We start from the raw sequence: 22,328 nt of genomic DNA, 5'->3' as shown, positions 1-22,328 counted from the left end.
AGTCAGCATCCACCTGGTCCACTTGGGACACTCACTCTTGGAGTCAAGCTGCAATACTGTGGGAAAGTCCAGGATACACATAGGTGCTTAGGATGAGAGCCCCAATTGAAGTTCCAGCTGACAGCCAGCATCAACCATCTTTGAGAAAGCCCTCGAGATGACTGCAGTCTCAGCCACCATTTCACTGCAACTGCATGACAGACGCCAAGCAAGAGCCACCTCGCTGAGCACAGAAAACACTGGAGCCATGAAGGATACTAAAAGTACTGGTGCTTTGCACCACTGAGTTTTAGGGTAATTCATTACACAGCATCAGAAAACCAGAACAATTTAGTTTGATTTCAACCATGCAGAGAAAATTCTGAGGGAAAATACTACATTAAGAATGGTTATCTATTGAAAGATGGTGAGATTACTTATCACAGGGTATTTCTATATATTTCCCCAATTTCCATAATGGACACACAAAACTACACTACTAGAAGCACAGGGAGATTTGTTTTTGTTTTTTTAAGCACAAGGGGCAGAACAATAAAAGAGGTCTTTTACTGATTTTTCATATAATTTTGCAGTTGAAGTCCATATTTGAAGACCACATATAAAAATTAGGTCACTTCACCAAAGAAGATTTAGAAATGGCCAATAAACATTTAAAAAGATGCTCAGCATCATTATTCACTAGAGAAATGCAAATTAAAACTACAACAAGATGCCACTTAACACTCAACTAGAATGGCTATAATCTAAAACAATGTAAATGTGTTGGCAATGGTGTGCAGAAACTGGAACCCTCACACACTGCTGGTGGGAATATAAAATGGTGTAGACACTTTGGAAAACAATTTTTCAGTTCTTCAAAATGTTAAATGAAATTTTTCATGAGACCAAGTAAACAAAAACACACAAGTACTTACATGCAAATGTTCATAGCAGCATTATCTATAATAACCAAAAAATGAAAACATCCCAAATGTCCATCAACTGGTGAATGGATAAACAAAATGTGTTATAACCATATAATGGAATATTATTCACCCATAAAATGAAGTACTGATTCATGCTACAATATGAACCTTAAGACAAGCATGCTAAGTGAGAGAAGCCAGACTACATATTGTATGATTCCATTTATGTAAAATGTGCAGAATAGGCAAATCCAGACAGACAGAAAGATTAGTGGTTGTCAGGAGGTGGGGGGAAGGCACAATGGGAAGTGACTGCTACTGGGTATGGGTTTTTTGGAGGGGGATGATAAAAATGTTCTAAAGTTAGATGATGAGTGTAGTCGTACAATTCTTTGAGTATACTAAAAACCAGTGAAATATTCACTTCAAAGGGGTGAATTTTATAGTATATAAATTATATTTCAATAAAGCTTACTAAAAAATTTAAGGCAAGTTTTCTGATGTTACAGGAACTATTAAATCAGCTTGCTAATTATGTTATTCAAATTCTCTTTATCCTTATTTTTTTCCCTACTGTGATGGACACTGTCATGCCCTTTTGTAATCGCATCCCACGGAGTACAAGTAAAACCTGTGAAATGCTTCTAACCAAAAGTATATGGCAAAGGTGACAGGATGTCACTCCTGTGATTACGTTTCATTAGATAAGACTCCATCTCATCTGACTGGAAAGATCCTCCTACTGGTCTAGAAGAAGCAAACAGCCACGTTGTGAACTGCCTATGGAGAGGATCACATGACAGAACTGTGGGCAGCCTCTAGGACCTGTGGTTGGCTGGAGGCCAGCCAGTAAGAAGCCAGGGTCCTCAGTTATATAGCCATGAGGAAACGAATCCTGCCAACAACCTGAATGAGCTTGAAGGAAGCAGATTCTTCCCTAGTTGACACTCCAGATGAGAATATGGCCCAGCCGACACCTTGATTGTTAGCCTTTTGAGACCCTGAACAGAGGACCCAGTTCAGCCATGCCTGGACTCCTGACCCACAGAAACTGTGAGATAATAAATGTGTGTTGGGGGCTGGCTGGTTAGTTCAGTTCGTTAGAGCATGGTGTTACAGCACCAAGGTCAAGGGTTTGGATCCCCTTACCAGCCAGCCACCAAAAAAAAAAAAAAAAAAAGTTAAAAATAGAGCATATAGCTGAAATTCTTCTTTTCAATCCAGGCTATCATTTAATAGGCAAATTTGTCACATTCACATCTATAACTTATTAACTTTGCCACATTACTTTTTTTCTTTACTTATTTTCTAAAGGTTTCTAAAATCTTTATTATATTTCTCATTAATCAAATTTTCTGTTCATTTTTCCTCTTGATTTAAAAGTATACATCTTAGTTGTATTCTACTAGTAGTGAACTTTAATTTTTTAATATTTGAACTATTTCTTTAAAAATATCACGAATAGAACAATTATATGGATTAGCCCTACTCCTACACATTTTAAGTGGATAAATACTGCTCAATTTTAAAAAATCTAGTTCCTATCTTAAGGTAGAGGATCTTTCTCTACCAAGATATAATCAAGGGACTTCAATATGCATACATGTTCCCAAGAAACTGCCTGAAAAACAATTTGTGTTTAACTTTTTGTTGTTTTTCCTTTACCAGTACTCTATTGGGCTGTTAGAGGCCTCAGAGTCTAATTATCATCAGAAGTTTATTATCCCCTTAATTTAGAATCATAGATTGGTAGACCTGAAATGAACTCTAGAGACCACCTAGTCCAAAGATGACAAATAGTTTTTTCTCACATACCAACCCAATCTATTGGTCTTGACTACCTTGAAAGCCATGTTAAGGAGGGTTTTGAGGCTTTGGCAATTAATAGAAAAGAATGTAGTGATCAATTAGTGCTACCTGCCAGAGGCGTTGAGAAGGAAAAAATAGAGGCCCATATGCCACAAATCTATTATTCCTATTCTGACCCGACAGCCCCTACACCTCCACCCCCAACTTAAAGTACAAAAGAGAATTATCAGGATCTCTGGCTTCTGACAAACAGCCCCAAAGCCTACATTAGAAGTCACATATGACTGTACAGACCTTGTTTCCTAGCATGTTAGACAAGTAACAGCTTTTAAAAACAAGGGTGACACAACCTGAAAGGCAAAAACTCAAACATAGTAAAAGATCTCATTGAAAATATGTAAGAAAATGAAAAATCAAAGATACCCGGTTAGCTGAGATATGTGAATCTAAAAATTCTGTTAACTGAGTCATCGGATAGTTTTTTAAATGAACTCCTTAATTTTTGTGTTTTGAATATAAAATTTAAGCATTAGTAACAACTAAGTACCGCCCATGGGCCAGGCCCTATCATGAGACTTTATACATGTAAGAGTGGACTACGGAGACAGACTGCCTGAGTTCTAATCTCAGCCCAACCATTTGCCAGTATGTGATCTTGGGCAAATTATTTAATTGGCGTATCAGTTTCTTCCTCTTCTTTTTTTGGTGAGTGGCTGGTACAGGGATCAAACCCTAGACCTTGGTGTTATGAGCACCACTCTCTAACCAACTGAGCTAACCAGCCCTTCCTCATCTTTAAATGTGGACAATGATAGTACCCACTTCATAAGTGGATAGATGGAGGATTTAATGCAGAACCCTTAGAGAAGTGCCTGGAACACAGTAAGGACCTCAGTAATGTCAGCTGTATTATTTTTGCTAATTTACAAACATGATAGAATGTGGATATTTTTCCTATTTTACAGACAAGGAAAATGAGGCTTGGAGAACTTGCCTAAAGTCATATAGTTTAGTAAGAGATAGAGCTGGGATTAGAACTTGAATCTCTGACTACGAAGCACATACTATTTCCATGCTGCCTCCTGAGGACACATTGCAGGAAAATGAGGTGATTAAGGTATATTTTCTTATTCAGCTTTGTCAGTCTCACATCTATGAGACTTAAACCTCAAGACTTAAGTTACCCATTTTAGAGAATTTAAAGTCAAATATGTTTGTATATTTATGCTTTCTGAGTACATGTGATTTGTAAGTATACCTGTTCCATTCACAAAATACTGCTTGCAAAGATGAAAAATATTTCATAGCAACGTAATAACTAAAAAAAAATCCTGTTAATACTGAGATTCCAATTGTTGTTATTTCTGGGGAGATGGATTGAAAGGAATGGAGTGCTACATTTCTTTTTACAATCAATACATAATTTTAAAAAACTAAAAAATTAAAAAGATCAAGATAAAAGAAAGTATATATCATAAAAGAAAAACCAGTAGTACACTTCCCACCTTCCCTGAAGGCAGTCTGCACGGGATTACTTACATACAAACTGAACTGGTGCCTTCTTCCTTGACAAGTGGACCAAGCCTAGTACAAGGAAATTTTGTCCAGAAAAGACTTCTGCTCTGAATCACCATTTAAGCGATTTAGAAAGCTTATATGTTTAGAAACAGATAAGCAGTTTAGAAAGAATACTCCTGTTTTCCTCTCTCAAAAGGCCAGGCTTCCTGGCAGTGTATCAGGGCACTCTGGGAAAGTGTACATTAAGCCTACAAATTAATTCACCTTACCTAAGGGAATAATCTCCTTTTATCAAATTATTCAATATTTTATCTCATCCTCAGGTCAGGTCCCATGTCAAGCTTGCTCTCACTGTGAAAATGTGACTCTTCATTACCAAATTGACATTAGCTGAGTTAGGTTTTAATTTCAATATCTAAGTGAAACATAAAGATGCTATCACAATCACATTTTTTGTTATACTTATATTTTTGAAGTGCTTCTACATGACCATATACTTCCTTTTTTCTTTTTTCTTTGGCTTTACTGAGGTATAATTAATGTACAAAAAACTATATATTTAATGAATAAAATTTGATAAATTTGGACACACATGATTCCATAACCACCCTCCAAGTAACAACCATATTTATCTCCTCCAAAAGATTCATTTTATCCCTTTGCTTTTTCTTTTTCTTTGTTTGTTTGTGTGTGTGTGTGTGTGTGTGTGTGTGTTAACAACTCCAAACTTGAGATCTACCCTCTTAAATATTTAAGTGCACAACACCGTATTGTTAACTATAGGCTCTATGCTGTACAGCAGATAGACCTCTAGAACTTATTCATCTTGTACAACTGTAACTTTATACTCACTCATTTAACAGCAACTCCCCATTTCCCCTTCACCCCATCCCAATTCTATTTTCTGTTCCTGTAATTTCTACTATTTTAGATACCTCATATAAGTAGAATCATGCAGTTTTTGTTCTTTCATGACTGACTTATTTCACTTAGTATAATGTCTTCCAGGTCCACCTATGTTGTCTCAAATGATAGTAGGATTTCCTTCTTTTTAAAAAATGAATAATATGAAATTATATATATATATAATATAATAAATTGTATATATATATATACACACATTTTCTTCATATCCAAATGATGGACATTTGGGTTGTTTCTATATCTTGGCTATTGAGAGTAATGCTGCAATGAATACAGGAGTGTAGATATTTCTTTGCAATCCTGATTTCAATTCTTGTGCATATATACCAATGAGTGGGATGGCAGGATCATATTGACCATCACATGTGAACAGTACAATATAGCAATGTACAACATGAGGTTTCTTATAAAGAAGCACAGAATTCTGAACATGAAGTGGGGCAAGGGTATCAAGAAAGAGGAGCCTGGACTATCAAATACTCACGAATCAGAAGGAAGCCAAAAGAACCTGGGCAAGAAAAAGTGACAGGAAAAGACTCTGCCAACTGATTCAGTTTTACTGAGACTCTCCAGGGCCTTCTACACGTCCAGATATATGTTTCTATGAACATGTCATAGTTGACCAAATGAAGCTAAAATAGAAATGACTTTCTTCAGATAATACAGTGCAGACTCAAGCTAGGCAGCCTGGGTTTGAATTCTAGTTGTACTACTTACTGTGTAATCTTGGGCAAATTATTCGTGTCTCGGATTCTTTACCTACAAAATGGGAATAAAACAGTCCCTACTTCAAAGGGTGTTGTGACTACCCTATTTTAGAAGGCAACCTTCTCTCAATACTCTATACTCCTTTCCTGCTTTATTATTTTTTGTTAACATAAGTGATCAATTATAAATATTTTTATTTATTGTCTCACCTCTCCCCACTTGCAGAAAGCAAGTTCCATAAAAGCAAAGACTGTTTTGTCCAATGCACTGTCCAATACCTAGAACAGTGCCTGGAATATAGTAGTTACTCAAATATATAATAAATACATAAGTGTGTGCTACCTGGAAATTGCAGAGTGTGGCTCTGTGAATGAATAAATATAAAAATATTGCTTAAGGGATTGTGTGAATTGCTGTGACCAACATAAATTAATAATATAAGAGTATGCAACTCGCCAGACTTAACTTCAGAACTGGAGTCAGCCCCCTCCAGCCTTACAGGCTACAATCCAATGTAATCGGCAGAGAAACTTAAGTTGGAGAACAGGTCAAGCCAAGGATTTCGGGATTTACCACCATTCCAAGACTGCAGAGGGGAAATCCAACATATAGACTGGCCTTTTCTCTCCTTCCCTGACCCCTGGTTCCTCCCCGAGTCACACATGGATTAGTTCAAAGTGAGGAAATTTTAAGAAAAATCATCTTTTCTTCCCCAATCTGAAAAATGGACCATGCCTGAAAGGTAACTGAGGATAGTAAGCAAAGCATCAACATACGCTTTGACAATGTGCTCAGAATAGCTAAGCTAATATTTTACACGACTTGCCCTGGGGATAGAAGATCTGGTCTATCCCCAGCACTGTAGGGTAACCCCTGAACAAGTCATTTTTCCCACTGTAGTTACAGCTTCCAAGTTTATTTTTAAAAAAGAGGTTTGGCTCCGTACTGGCCAGCAAGCCCCCCAAAAAAGGTTTGGATTAGATGTCCTCTACAGTCTCTTCAATTTTCAGAGTAAATGAGTGAGTGCGGGAGGCGGGGGGAGATTGAGCATGTGTGCACGCGTGTGTGTTTTAGGAGGCAACAGATTCATTTTTGTTTCTGCAAAACCAATACCCATTTGCTGTAGAAAGAAAGAAGTCAGGAGCTGTTGTAAACATAGAGACCTTATTTTTAAACTTGCTATCCACCACTCTCCTCCCCAGAATCATGTCTGATGATCCTATTTAAAGCTGCAATCTGTACCATCCAGTTCTTGGTGGTCCTCATCCCCCTTATTGTGCTCTTCCTTTCCTTTTATCCATTGCATGTATTGTAACATACTATATAATTTATTTATTATGTTTATTTTTATCGTCTGCCACTCCCAATTAGACTGGAAACTCATGAAAAATAGGAATCTTTATCTGTTTTGTATCTTGATGTATTCCTTAAATGCCTAGACACATAGCTACCAATCAATAAATATTATTTGCTGACTAAAATAGTTGAATAAATTATAAATATATAGTTAACAGACCCTAATTCTTTCTCTCCATTTCCCTATGGGAAGCAATCATAGTATACAAATGGTAGGTAGGAGAGAAAGAAGAAGGGTTTCTGATGGTTCTTTGATTTGCTGATCAAGTAACAATACCCCTAAACTTCTCTTCTCCCCTTTCTCCATTTATTTCTGGAAAAATCTCCTCTCCCAAAAGCACAAAATCAGTCATACAAAGATTGAGAAATTAGGAGGAAAACCATTTTAAGGAAAACGGGAAGTACCTGGCACAGAGGTGGACAGAAATCTCCAAACTCTAAGATCCAGAGACAGCACAGAGTATAGTTTGGTTTCTACAACCATAAATGAACAAATGGACAGAAGGAAAGAAAATTTAACAAAAACATTTTCACAATTACAAAGCACAATTATTTGTAATATTACTGACCTAAAATGATTTTGCCTTTTCCCTCTATCATCACCTTTATTTTCAAATGTTCGTTTCTAAAATCTACAGTATACTAAATTTTATGGAGCCAAAGTATATGTTGTAGTAGTCTCTTTCAGTGGCTCGTCTCTGAAAGTTAAAAGTGAAACCCATGCCTCTGGAATATTGTAACAATAAGAGAGATTCTGGAATGCTATAAGCATACCACTCTCTCTGTAAACAGAGTCAAATCAGTCTGAGCAAAGTTCACAAAGACAGAGAAACCAACTAACCAAACAAAGAAAGCCATTTGGAAAATCCCAGTGATCAACCAACTTCTTGGTCTAGCTCCAACAGGAGGAAGGAAGAGGATCTTGATCACAACAACAGAGAAAAAGATTGCTTGGATTGGTCTGACTGGAAACTACCAAGGGAGTGATACATTCCTACATATAAGACACAGGAAATGGGAGGAAAACCACTGGAAACTAATGGTAGAAAAGACTAAACTTAAGCCCGTGCAGATCAGCAGCCAGATGTTCCAAAAACCCAGCCCACAGAAATATCTACTGCAAGGACCAGGCCATCAGGAGTGCTGATGAATATTGGAAAGTCCCCGAAAATCAGCTTTCTTTAAAGATAAAAACAACAGAAGCAAAAAACACCACAATGAAACACAACCAGCAATAGTTTGGACAGGATTTAAAAAAAAAAAAAAAAAAAGTCAAGCCCAAAGAAGCTTTTTTTTTTTTTTGCATGAATCACACAGGTTCAATTCTCAATCCTCAACATTTAAATTGGGCTTTAGAAACAGAGCCAAAAAAACTTTTTAAGACAATATAAGAAGAAAACACAATTTAACGCAATTTATTAACTCCAAAGGTGAACCAAATTAAAATGTACAAGATATTTCCAATTGGAAACAAACACGAGTTGCTGAGATAACTATCAATCTCAGGAGCACATGTTCATAAACTAAGATAATTCATCCTGGCTGTGCAGAAGAGGATGGAAGGTGATGGGGAGAGGAATGGGTAGGGAAATGGAGGGCTGATCAAGAGCTCAGCCTACCTCCTGCTGAGGAATTATCTGGAGGAGTCTGATAATCTGACACACAAACTAGCAAGGCCCTCTGCATCTCAACATTGTGTCCCCTAGGTCACACTCCCCTGGCCCTAAGTCCAGAGTTATGCAAGTGAAAGAGCAATATAAGGGTGACATGCATTTTCACCATGGTAGACATCAACACGAACCTCACCTTGTCACTGTCATCATGACAAATGTGGTCGTGATGGATGGACTGGCACTGAAAAGAAGCACCAACACTACCTACAAGAAAAAGGGAGGAAAAGTTAAGATGCAATAATTCCTTACATTTAAACTGCTTTATCAATTAGTGCTCTTACATCCATTATCCCATCTAATCCTCAACAATATTCCTAAGTAGGCACAATAGGGATTATTGCTCATGCATTTTAACAGAGGAAAACAAAACAGAGAGACTGACACAAAGCAGCAGGTCTTAAACTAGAACCCCATTATTCAAACTCCTAACTCACCACTTTCTACCATACTGAGTGGTCTGCTTTCAAAGCAAAGCCGTCTAAATAAACATACATCTTTCAATAAGGCAAACTCTGCTATTTATGAAGAAAAAAATTATATTCCTTTTTAGACTATACACACTTTGAGAAAAAAATTGACCCTAAAAGTTCTCAGCATATAAAAATCACAATCCAATATACAATCATGTAAGATTTAAAATGTTTTTATTACTTTAAATGTACATGTTTTTAATATACCCAACCAATTGTTAATTTGAAGAACTATCTCCTAATAATAACTGCTAAGCACTGTGATAACAGTGACATTTCTAACCAATAGGAAAACTTTTTTTTTTTTCTGCCAAGAACCAGAATTTTATTTCTGGAAAACTGTAAGAGATGGTTTATTGCCTGAGAGGGTTAGACTGAATAATTTTTTAAAAATACATTTTATTGTGTATATTTGAGGTTTACAACATGATGTTACGGGGACACATATAGATATAGTGAAGTAGTTACTATAATGAAGTAGATAAACATATCATCTTACCATTACTTTTTTTGTGACTAGTAGTGAAAATCTAGTTATTTAACAACTTGATTTTTTATAGTTTTTTTCCATCTACATGTATCCTTAAGCATGTTTTTAATTTGTTTTTAACTTACAAAAGTTTTCATAAGTTAAAACTTTCGAATATAATCTTTTATTTTTTCAATTTTTAATTGACACCTAACAATTGTAAGGAAAACAAACTATTATTCAATAAGTAATTGGAACAACTGATGACCCATATAAAAAAAGTTTTGGTTCCTATCTTATACCATACACAAGATGGTGGCTCAAAGATCTATGTGACATAAAAAATGAAATCAGTTTTAGAAGAAAATGTAGGACACTTTTTTATAATCTTAGAGTAAGAAAAACGTTCTGAAAGAAGATATTAAACATGAAGGCATAAGTGAAAATTCAGCACCCATGACTGTGGACCAAAGGTTAACAAAACCCCTTCTTTCTTATGTGTAAGACTTTAACTTTTGGTTAACCCCTGTTAACCTGATTAAAAGAGCATGCCGACTATGTTACATGGCAACAATGCTTATGAAAGAAATTACCCATTTGGTATATTGTATCTGGATGGGAAGCGTAATAAATACCTAGTAGAAAGCCCTATTTCTGAGATTCCCTGAGTGTGGTGGCATGTAATGTGGCATGTAATTAGGCATGTCCCTTGCAGAGGATCCTGGAAAGTATGCTTATGGAATTCTTGCAAGAGATAATCTTCTGTAGGAATTAGGCAGCTCTGCGATCACCCAATGTGGATGTCATCTCTTTGTATCTGAGCTGCCCACTTTAGAAAGTATGAACCACTATGCAGACTGCTGCAAGGACTCTCACTGTCATATCGACAAGTTGTGGTTTCTGTCTTCTATCGTTCTGAATAAAATGGTGCCAAGTGAGACCTATGGTGGTTTTGCCAATCTGAATGGGTGAATGTTTAGTTGAACCTAAGAAGACATCCACTCCCACCCCTGTGGGTGTTACACTTGACAGATACCATATTTTGTAAAAACTATGATGCCATCAATTCAGATGCACAGTTATTTCATATGCCATTGAGAAAGAATGCTGCCAAGTAAACTTTGACACAATGCTTTCTTAATACTAAAAATCATTATTTTACATCTATTGAAATAGCTCTTTTAGACTTGTTTAAGGTAGATTTAAGGTTTAGATTTAAGGCATCCGTAAGAATAAAAGAAGAGGAAAAAGATATCATTTCTACAAATTCAAAATGACCCAAAAAAGGGAGAGAATTAGAATTAGTATAGCAGAGAAACTGAAAAAATTATCGAAAAAAGAAACTTATAAAGGATAAAAAACACCTTATTAGATAGACTTACCACTTAATTTCTTCAATGTACAGATTCAATAATCCCTGTGACAGTGACTATTCCTAATCTACCCAGTATAAATTACTGTCTCCCAACTCATTTTATATGGCATTGATCATAAAATATAAAAAAGACAGCATTAAGAAAACAAATAATCTTACTCATAAACACAGGAATAAAAATACTAAATAACAGTATACGTACACAGTGAATATAGCATAGTGAAGCATGTATAATATAGTGTGTCACCATAATCTACTCATGTTTATTTAACTAAAGAAAGCAAAACTGATCCAATGAAAGAAAAATTATAAATATCAAGTTATTAGGGCAAAAAACGATTTGTAAAAGTTTGATCACATCCAAAGATGCTAAAAAAAAAAAAAAAAAAAGCATATGATAATATTATCTATCCCCCCCCCAGAAATAAAGTAGTTAATATCTTAACAGATTTTTGCCACTGAGTAACAATTCTGGGAAGGATGAGGTACAGTTGCCAAAAGGGTAAAATTATGGATAAGAATTTAAACCAAAGTTCCCTCTGGTACTGATATCAGTTAAGATCATTTAACATACTCCAAACCCATGATTTGGAAAAAAGAATAAATAACATCCTCAAACATTAGAATCTTCTGGAATGGAAGAAGGACAAATCAAACATAAACTACTGTATCAAAAATATTACAGATGTATTTCAAGGAGGAGTTAGTAAAACTTATACTTCTATTAAATTATATTCCTATAATTAGTCTCCTATTAACCCAATGTCCTGTCAGACTAAAGTTAATGGTGAAAAGAACCCTAAGAATTGATCATTATAAGCACATATTAGGTACCTTCAAAGAAGTACCAAAACAGACATTATTTCATTCTTATACAAATCCATGTATTTAACCTATCATGTCAGGTTTGTTTCTATTTGACACAGTTTAAGAAAGATAAAACTGAGCTGGAAACAGTTCACAAAATACCATATAATGACTGTGGGGGAGACCACCACACAGGACCATTGTCAAAACCTTGCACTCCATGAGAGCTGGAAAGGTAAAGGTTGAAATACATTATTTAGCAACTTAAAAATCTCTTCTGAAAGAGTATTAAAAATAAATGAACAGATATCCATATATAAAAATAAATAAGAATGAACCTAGACACTGACCTTACACCTTTCACAAAAATCCAAAATGGATCATAAATCTAAATCTTTCTAATCAGGGAAAGCAGCACACAGCAGCAAAAGAAGAAACCTATACTAGAACAAGTGGGCAATTCTTGAAAACTTGAAAAAATCTAGTAGAGAATCAGCCAAATTTACCACATTAAATGACAGTGTCTACCACGTGAATTTTCTGATTTTTTTTTCAAATACATTTGTAAAGTTATTATTTTTTCTCAACACCCAATACGGGCACTCTACTACCCAAGGCATAAAGTCCATGTCCAAACGCTTATCTCTCCATGAGGAATGTTGCCTGGTAGATGCCAAGGGACCAAAACAGTGTGCTTCCATTGGGTCAAAGGCTTCTTCTTCCCCTCTGGCAACCGCTTCAGCAGTCTGCTCACACCAGCACCACAGTTCTCACTCTAGATAAGGGACTCTTAACCTGGAGCCCCAAGAACTTACACTGAAATAAAATGTTATCTTTATTTTCATTAACTTGAAGCTGAAATGTAAGAATTCACTCCATTAGGAAATTAGCAACAAACCACATTAGTATTAATAGTACTTGTGACTTTGTCACTAATAAAAACCACACACACACACACATACACACACATACACACACACACACATTTTTTGTGGCTGGCTAGTATAGGGATTCGAACCCTTCATCTTGGTGTTATAACGACATATATCTTCATATGATACAGTTGTTGCAGGTATATTGAAGTATCATTTACACTTATCACTACTTTGATTTTATAATAGCTCTTAGGTCCACGGCTAGAATGTGTTATTTAATGCATTAATAAAAAAAGCAAATATATTATATCACAGTTTTAAATGTTTTGATAACAATATTCCAATATAACTGGTTTCCTTTGTAATCTCATGAATTTCATTTTATGCAATTAAAAAACAAACAAACAAACAACAAAAAAACTTCATCTAATTGCCAAAGAAGTCCATGACACACATTCGAAAAGGTAAAAGGCCCTATTTTAGCTAGCAGAAGATGCTGGTGCAAGAGGAACAAACTAGGTCAGAAGCACTGGGAACAGACATGCAACATCCTGGGAAGAGTGAGAAAAATGTGTGAAATCCAGGGAAGAGAGCAGCAGTGGGGATTAAAATCAAGGGACAGAGCAAAAAATCTAGAACTAGGGAATACAAAAAGGTTGAAATTGAAACCATGATGGGGAAGTGGATAAGATTCACAGTAACTGCCAAGAACATCAGCCAGTGGTTTTGGTCCACAGAGGCAAGGTAGCAATGTGAAACAGATATATTATTTGTCGTGTTCACAAAGACCACTACACTGCAAAACCCAATGGTCAATTCTGAATCCTCTTTTTTCTTGATCTACTGGCAGCATTTGATCCTGTTCAAAATCCTGCTCTCCTTGAAATTCTTTTCTTCACTTGGCCTCAAGGAAATTTCCTACATCACTGACTACAATTTCTCAGACCCATTTGCTGGATCCTCCTCATCTCCCTAAATCCTAAAGGTTAGGATATCCCAAAGATCAATCCTCAAACTTCTCTCTTCTATCTATAGTCCTTCCTTTCTTTAGTGATCCCAAATAGTCCCATGACTGATGACTCCAAAATTTGTATCTCCAATCCCTGACTCTCCCCCCACCAAAAGACTTCTAAATCTGGCTACCTGCTCAGTATCACTTAGATATGTAACCAGCATCTCAAATATAACAATGTCCAAAATTAAGCTCGTGATCTTCCCCGCCAAACTTGCCCCTCCTCCAGTTTTAGTAAATGGCAGCACTACTTACCAGCTGCGCTGGCCAAAATCCTTGGCACTATCCACACCTCCTCCCTTTCAGTCACATACCACATTTGATCAATTAGCAAATCCTGTTGTTCCACTTTCAAAATATGTCTGAAACATAACTACTTCTCATCATCTCTACTGCTACCATCCAAGTCAAAAATGCCTGGACTACTGCAGTAGTTCCCTACCAGTCTCCTTAGTCCCACTCTTTCCCTGTGAACTCCTACCTCCAAGTCTATTCTCCACACAGTAGCAAGAATGATCCTTTTAACCCTGAAGACAGATAATGTCGTTCATCCCTTCTCGGAAAACCTTGATTCCTTCACTCACTTAAAATCCAAAGTCCTTACCTTGGTCTACAAGTTTCACATGACCTGGCTAGTCTATACCTTTCTTACCATATCTCCTGATACTTCTCCTTTCCTAATAGGAAACTAAAAGCAAATATACATGTAGCGAATTGTCGTGTTACTATGTAATATTTTAGAACATCACCAGATCATACCATTAACAGTTCTTTGTTTGCAATAATATGGCCTCTCTTAGTGACAGGCCCATCCAGAACTTAAATTTCCTGTTGTTGACATGCAGCATGCTTTTCAAAACGACATGGTCTATCAAGGATAGCTGAAATGTATCAGACTCTTGTGCATATTGCTTTGTAAAATATGTTGTATTGAGTTTGTGAAAAAAACGCACAATCTTCTTATATAAACATCAGCAGAAAAACATCGTTGAAACATATGCATATTCCTTGAAATCTAAGTATAGAAAAATAGAGGCATTAAACCACAAAACCGAACTGCAGAGAATTCAGGAAAGTGTGCACACATCTTTAAAGGCAGCTAGCTCTTTAAGTTGTCATAAAAGTGTGGCATTTTGAGCACTGTCAGAATTGTTCACCAATGTGCACATAAGAGATGGGGGGTCTGCATTATAATAATAATGTGTTAATCTAGGAATATGAAGTGGGTCCCTATTAAGCATTTCCTAGATTCAATAGCTAGCTGCCTGTCACCTTAGAAACAGATCTGAGTGTTTATAAAAGTGAAAGATTTGAACTACAAAATTGGACAATGGGGAGGGCAACAGCACCAACCGAAGCACCACACACTTTCTGAAACCTATTCTAAAAGACCAGGAGGCGGCTCTCACTGAATTTAAGCATTTAAAAAAAAAAAAAAAAAAAGGTAGAAAGATCGGTGGTTGCCAGTAGGAAAGAGGGCAGGAGGATGAATAGGCAAATAGAGGATTTTTAGGACAGTCAAACTACTCTGTATGATACTATAATGGCAAAATATATGTCATTATACATTCGTCCAAACCCAAAGGATGTGCAACACCAAGAGTGAAAATGTACACTATGGACTTCAGGTGACAACGATGTGTCAATGTAGGTTCATCAGCTGTGACAAATGTTCCATTCTGGTGGGAGATTTTGATAATGCGGAAGGCTATACATGTATGGGGCAAGGAATATATGGGAAATCTCTGTAACTTCCTCTCAATTTTGTGGTGAAATCTGTTCCAAAATATAAAGCACATTAAAAAAAAAAAAAACTGCAGCTGACTGAAACACCATATAACAACGAAAATCCCTAATAGTACTAAAAAAAAAGGGAAAAAGTAAAACCTCAACTATCCTTTCTTGAAGTGTCTATTAAAACAGCTTCTTACTTCAAAACAAATAAATCAAGCATTTTTCCAACTTTTCAGGGTTACCAAATAGTCCTAGTTCTACCTAGTTCTACTTTACAGAATGCCAGCTAATACATGTATAATGAATTTCAGAATTATAAAACATTACTTTGCAAACCCTATAAAATAATTGACTCAACCAAGAATTATCAACTAGGTTAAAATCATTAGGTGAATGTCTGATGGGGAATTGTTAAACGCCAAAGTAACACAACATAGATTACTTGTAGTTGCAGGGACAGCTAACTACACAATAAAGATAGAGATCCCGGTCATCTTCACCCAGTGGCTAATCTTGGCATCATTAACAGTGGGGCAAACCAGATATGTCTTCTGATGTGATCCAATATGAAGTACATGACCTGTTTGGCATTCAGGTCAAAATACTTCACTTGGATCCATCACACTACTGGATATGATTTTCAGTTTAAAAGAAATACAGGAGAGGAGTTTCAAGATGGCGGCGGCTGTGGCGGCGGCGGCGGCTGCGGCGGCGGCGGCGGCTGCGGCGGCGGCGGCAGGCTGGCGCGGAGTAGCTGAGGTGGAAAAGGTGGCCACTGGGTCTCAGGCAGCCGGGAAACTTGTGGACCTTCCTCTGGCCATCTCTTAAGGGAGGACTGCTGCTGCTGGCCGGTCGTGGGGGCTCAACGCCACTTTGCCCCCGGCAGGAGAGGCTGCCTCATTTACAGGCAACAGCTTTGAAGTGTGGAGCAGGAAAAGAACTGTTTCTTAGCTGCAAAAGCGAGTCTTGAAACAGGGAACACGGCGCCAGGGCTGCTGTGGATGCAGCCAGGATCCCGGAGGCTGGGGCCGCACTGAAGGCAGCCAGATGCCCTATTCAGGATTCGAGGTTTCAGGCCGGCATTAAAGAAGATTCCTGGGAGTGCCCGAGCGGCGCCGCGACTGAACAGCCCGAGGGGGCAGCGCCGAGAACACGGAAGGCAACAAACCAGAGACAGAGCGAGCGCCCGACCTGGCACAGCACTGTGAGTGATCCCTGGCACAGCTCTGTTCGGGGGGTGGATGCCCACGCGGCTCCCGCCTGCACCACCAGGCCACTCACTGCCCCGGTGCTGCCTCCATTTTCCCAGGTGCGGGCAGCTCCGCCCTGCTCGGCCATCACTGAGCCCATTTGCTTGGCCTGGCGCGGGGCTTTCCGGACCCTGCGGGCCGGCCTCCTCTCCCATTCCCTCCGCGGTTCTCTGGCGGGGCTGGGGGTGTGGGGCATCCCGACCAGTGTTGGGAGGGCTAGGAAGTACGGGCGGGCCGACTGTCACTCCACCACACCCTGGACTCCGCCCTGGTAAACTTCCTGTTACTGGGAGGCAGATACCATCTCTGCGACCACCAGTTTGGAAAAAAGCCTAACGAATTTCTGGTTGGGAATAGTGTGGTAGGAGAGTTCCCAGGTCCGCTTGAACCTGCCGGAGAGCAGGCTGCAGGCAGGCGCTAGGCTCGGTTTATACCGGGGGGATACAAAGGTGAACAAGACCCGAGAAAGATCTACACAGTGCTACAAAGGCACCCAGAGAGACCGGTCGTCTGTGCCTAGCAGAAACCTGGTAGACTTCCTGTGCGAGGCGGTGCTGAGCAGGGTCTTGAAGGCCCAGCTGATAGACGAGGGGTGCAGAAGACACGCCCCAGCCCAGCACAGTGTGCACAGAGGGGGGAGACGTGCGGCCAGGGAGGCGGAGACTCGACAGAAACCACACACCCGGTGGGGTCGCCACTGCACGATCTAACAGCCTGGGCCAGAGCACACGGAACGGGGAGAAGTCCTGTACAGAAAGTGAAAGCTCAACAGAGATCACACACCCTGTGGTACGTGATCCACCAGCCCAGCAGAGTACAAGCTGACCAGAAAGGTGGATCCCCGGAGAAGCCCAAGACCCGAGGCAACCACACACACAAGACACTAGAGGCCAACTGAGCAGTCACGGCGGGAGCCATACCAAATTGGCAACCACAGCAACATCCTAGTTAGTCATTAGTCTCAAACCGGTGGACTGTGAAACCCCCTGCCACAATGAATAAACACCAAAAAAAAGACACCAGAAATACAAAAAATCAAGAAAGTGCACCACCAAAAGTTAATAAATCTCATACTCTAGATCCTATAGAACAAGAAGCCCTTGAAATAACTGACAAGAAATTTCGAGTGATAATTCTAAGGAAACTGAACGAGATACAAGAAAACTCAGCTAGACATCATGATGAAATGAGGAAAAGTATACAGGATCTGAAAGAGGAAATATACAAGGAAATCAATGTCCTGAAAAAAAATGTAGCAGAACTTGCTGAACTGAAGAAGTTATTCAGCGAAATAAAAAACACAACGGAGAGTTTAACCCGCAGGCTTGTCGAAGTTGAAGAGAGAACCTCTGAACTTGAAGATGGGCTGTTTGAAATAACACAAGCAGACAAAAAGAAAGAAAAAAGAATCAAGGACATGGAAGAAAATCTGAGAGAGATATCAGACAACCTCAAGCGCTCAAATATCCGAGTCATGGGTATTCCAGAAGGGGAGGAAAATGGAGATTCCATTGAAAACATATTCAACAAAATAGTGGCAGAAAACTTCCCAGGTATAGGAAAAATCACAGATCTTCAGATCCAGGAAGCTCAACGATCTCCAAACGTATTCAACCCAAAAAGGCCTTCTCCAAGACATGTCATAGTCAAATTGGCAAAACTCAGAGACAAAGAGAGAATCTTAAAAGCTGCAAGAGAGAAGCGTCAAATCACCTATAAGGGAGCCCCAGTCAGGTTAACATCAGACTTTTCATCACAAACCCTAAAAGCTAGAAAGGAATGGGATGATATTTTCAAAATACTAAAAGACAAAGATTGCCAGCCAAGAATACTCTACCCTGCAAGGCTATCCTTCCGAAATGAGGGGCAAATAGTATATTTCTCAGACAAACAAAAACTGCGGGAGTTCACTACCACACGACCACCCTTACAAGAAATCCTCAAGGGAGTACTGGGTTTGGTTCCTGAAAAATAACTACCACTGCCATAAAAACCTAAGAAAAATCTAAACCCGCTAGTACAATAAAAATGGCATTCATGAAGAGAAAACAAGCTAACAAAAACACTATCTACAACCTAAGGAACCAACAAACAAAGAAACCAAACAGTAAATCAGAAAGCAAGGAACAAAAGACACCTAAAACAACCAAACAACCAATAAAATGCTAGGAATAAATCAACACCTTTCAATAACAACTCTTAATGTTAAAGGCTTAAATTCCCCAATTAAAAGACACAGACTGGCTGACTGGATCAAAAAGCAGGACCCAACTATATGCTGCCTACAAGAGACCCACCTCACCCATAAAGATTCACACAGACTAAGAGTGAAAGGATGGAAAAAGATTTACCATGCAAACAGAAAAGAAAAACGAGCTGGAGTGGCTATTCTTATATCTGACAAAATAGACTTTAAACTAAAAACCATAAAAAGAGACAATGAGGGACACTACTTAATGATAAAAGGACTGATCCATCAAGAAGACATAACAATCATAAATATGTACGCACCCAATGTTGGAGCAGCCAGATTTATAAAACAAACTCTATTAGACCTAAAGAAGGAAATAGACACTAATACCATAATAGCAGGGGACCTGAACACTCCACTGTCAATATTAGACAGATCATCTAGGCAAAGAATCAGTAGAGAAACACAAGATCTAAACAAGACTCTAGACCAATTGGAATTGGCAGATATCTACAGAACATTCCACCCAACAACCTCAGAATATTCATTCTTCTCATCAGCACATGGATCATTCTCCAGGATAGATCACATATTAGGTCACAAATCAAGTCTCAATAAATTCAAAAAAATTGGAATTATCCCATGTATCTTCTCAGACCACAATGGATTAAAACTAGAAATTAATAACAAACAAAACTCTGGAAACTATACAAACACATGGAAATTAAACAGCATTCTACTTAATGACATATGGGTCCAAGAAGAAATCAAGCAGGAAATCAAAAAGTTTATTGAAACTAATGAAAACAATGATACATCATACCAAAACCTGTGGGATACTGCAAAAGCAGTATTGAGGGGAAAATTTATTGCATTAAATGCTCACTTCAGAAGAATGGAAAGATGGCAAGTGAACAACCTAACACTTCACCTTAAAGAACTAGAAAAACAAGAACAATCCAATCCTAAAGTTAGCAGACGGAAAGAAATCATTAAGATCAGAGCAGAACTGAATGAAATTGAAAACCAAAAAACAATTCAAAAGATCAACGAATCAAAAAGTTGGTTTTTTGAAAAGATAAATAAAATTGACAAACCATTAGCATGGCTAACAAAAAAAAGAAGAGAGAAGACTCAAATAACAAAAATTAGAAATGAAAAAGGCGATATTACAACTGATTCATCTGAAATACAAGGAATCATTCGAGACTACTATAAACAACTATACGCCAACAAATTCGAAAATCTGGAGGAAATGGATAAATTTCTGGACACACACAAGCTTCCAAAACTGAATCGTGAAGACGTAGAAAATTTGAACAGACCAATAACAATAAAGGAGATTGAAGCTGTTATCAGAAGGCTCCCAACAAAGAAAAGCCCAGGACCAGATGGATTCACAGCAGAATTTTACCAAACATTCAAAGAGGAATTGACACCAATTCTTTACAAACTATTCCAAAAGATTGAAACGGACGCAAATCTCCCAAACTCATTCTATGAAGCAAACATCATCCTGATACCAAAACCAGGTAAAGATATAACCAAAAAAGAAAACTACAGGCCGATATCCTTGATGAATATAGATGCAAAAATCCTCACTAAAATACTAGCAAACAGAATACAGCAACACATACGAAAAATTATTCATCACGATCAAGTGGGATTCATCCCAGGGATGCAAGGTTGGTTCAACATACGCAAATCAATAAATGTGATACACCATATTAATAAACTCAAACACAAGGACCATATGATCATCTCTATAGATGCTGAAAAAGCATTTGATAAAGTTCAGCACTCATTCATGACAAAGACCCTCTATAAGTTAGGGATAGAGGGAAAGTATCTCAACATAATTAAAGCCATATATGACAAACCCACTGCCAATATCATCCTGAATGGGGAAAAGCTGAAAGCTTTTCCTTTAAGAACAGGAACTAGACAAGGATGCCCACTCTCACCACTCCTATTCAACATAGTGTTGGAAGTACTAGCCAGAGCAATCAGAGAAGAGAAGGAAATAAAGGGCATCCAGATTGGAAAAGATGAAGTCAAACTGTCCCTGTTTGCAGATGACATGATCCTATATATCGAACAGCCTAAAACCTCTACAAAAAAACTGTTGGAAGTGATAAATGATTTCAGCACAGTAGCAGGATACAAAATCAACACACAAAAATCAGTAGCATTTCTTTTCTCCAATAGTGAACATGCAGAAGGAGAAATCAAGAAAGCCTGCCCATTTACAATAGCCACCAAAAAAATAAAATACTTAGGAATTGAGTTAACCAAGGAGGTGAAAAATCTCTATAATGAGAACTACAAACCACTGCTGAGAGAAATTAGAGAGGATACAAGAAGATGGAAAGATATTCCATGCTCTTGGATTGGAAGAATCAACATAGTGAAAATGTCCATACTACCCAAAGTGATATACAAATTCAATGCAATCCCCATCAAAATTCCAAAGACATTTTTCTCAGAAATGGAAAAAACTATTCAGACATTTATATGGAACAATAAAAGACCACGAATAGCCAAAGCAATGCTCAGCAAAAAAAATAAAGTTGGAGGCATAACACTACCTGACTTTAAGCTATACTACAAAGCTATAATAACCAAAACAGTATGGTACTGGCATAAAAACAGACACACTGACCAATGGAATAGAATAGAGAATCCAGAAATCAACCCACACACTTACTGCCATCTGATCTTTGATAAAGGCACCAAGCCTATTCACTGGGGAAGGGACTGCCTCTTCAACAAGTGGTGCTGGGATAACTGGATATCGATATGCAGGAGAATGAAACTAGATCCATACCTCTCACCGTATACTAAAATCAACTCAAAATGGATTAAGGATTTAAATATACACCCTGAGACAATAAAACTTCTTAAAGAAAACATAGGGGAAACACTTCAGGAAATAGGACTGGGCACAGACTTCATGAATACGACCCCAAAAGCACGGGCAACCAAAGGAAAAATAAACAAATGGGATTATATCAAACTAAAAAGCTTCTGCACAGCAAAAGAAACAATTAAAAGAGTTAAAAGACAACCAACAGAGTGGGAGAAAATATTTGCAAAATATACATCTGACAAAGGATTAATATCCAGAATATATAAGGAACTCAAACAACTTTACAAGAAGAAAACAAGCAACCCAATTAAAAAATGGGCAAAAGAGCTAAGTAGGCATTTCTCTAAGGAAGATATACAAATGGCCAACAGACATATTAAAAA

The 22,328-nt window shown here is 37.9% G+C and overlaps 1 protein-coding gene across 2 annotated transcripts in view; it reads right to left on the bottom strand.

Moving 5' to 3' along the window:
- Positions 1–22,328, bottom strand: part of RNF38 (ring finger protein 38) — a 150,168-nt gene that overhangs the window by 71,701 nt on the left and 56,139 nt on the right. For both annotated transcript variants that reach the window (XM_063082296.1, XM_063082295.1), the window contains exon 2: positions 9,027–9,097. In XM_063082296.1, the coding sequence (XP_062938366.1) occupies positions 9,027–9,097 (71 nt within the window). The remainder of the gene's footprint in view (positions 1–9,026; positions 9,098–22,328) is intronic.

Source organism: Cynocephalus volans, chromosome 17 (genome assembly GCF_027409185.1).
Source record: "Cynocephalus volans isolate mCynVol1 chromosome 17, mCynVol1.pri, whole genome shotgun sequence".
In the NCBI taxonomy this organism is placed as follows: domain Eukaryota; kingdom Metazoa; phylum Chordata; class Mammalia; order Dermoptera; family Cynocephalidae; genus Cynocephalus; species Cynocephalus volans.
Note: the sequence above shows the minus strand (reverse complement) of the source record. Positions and strands in the feature narration are given on the sequence as shown.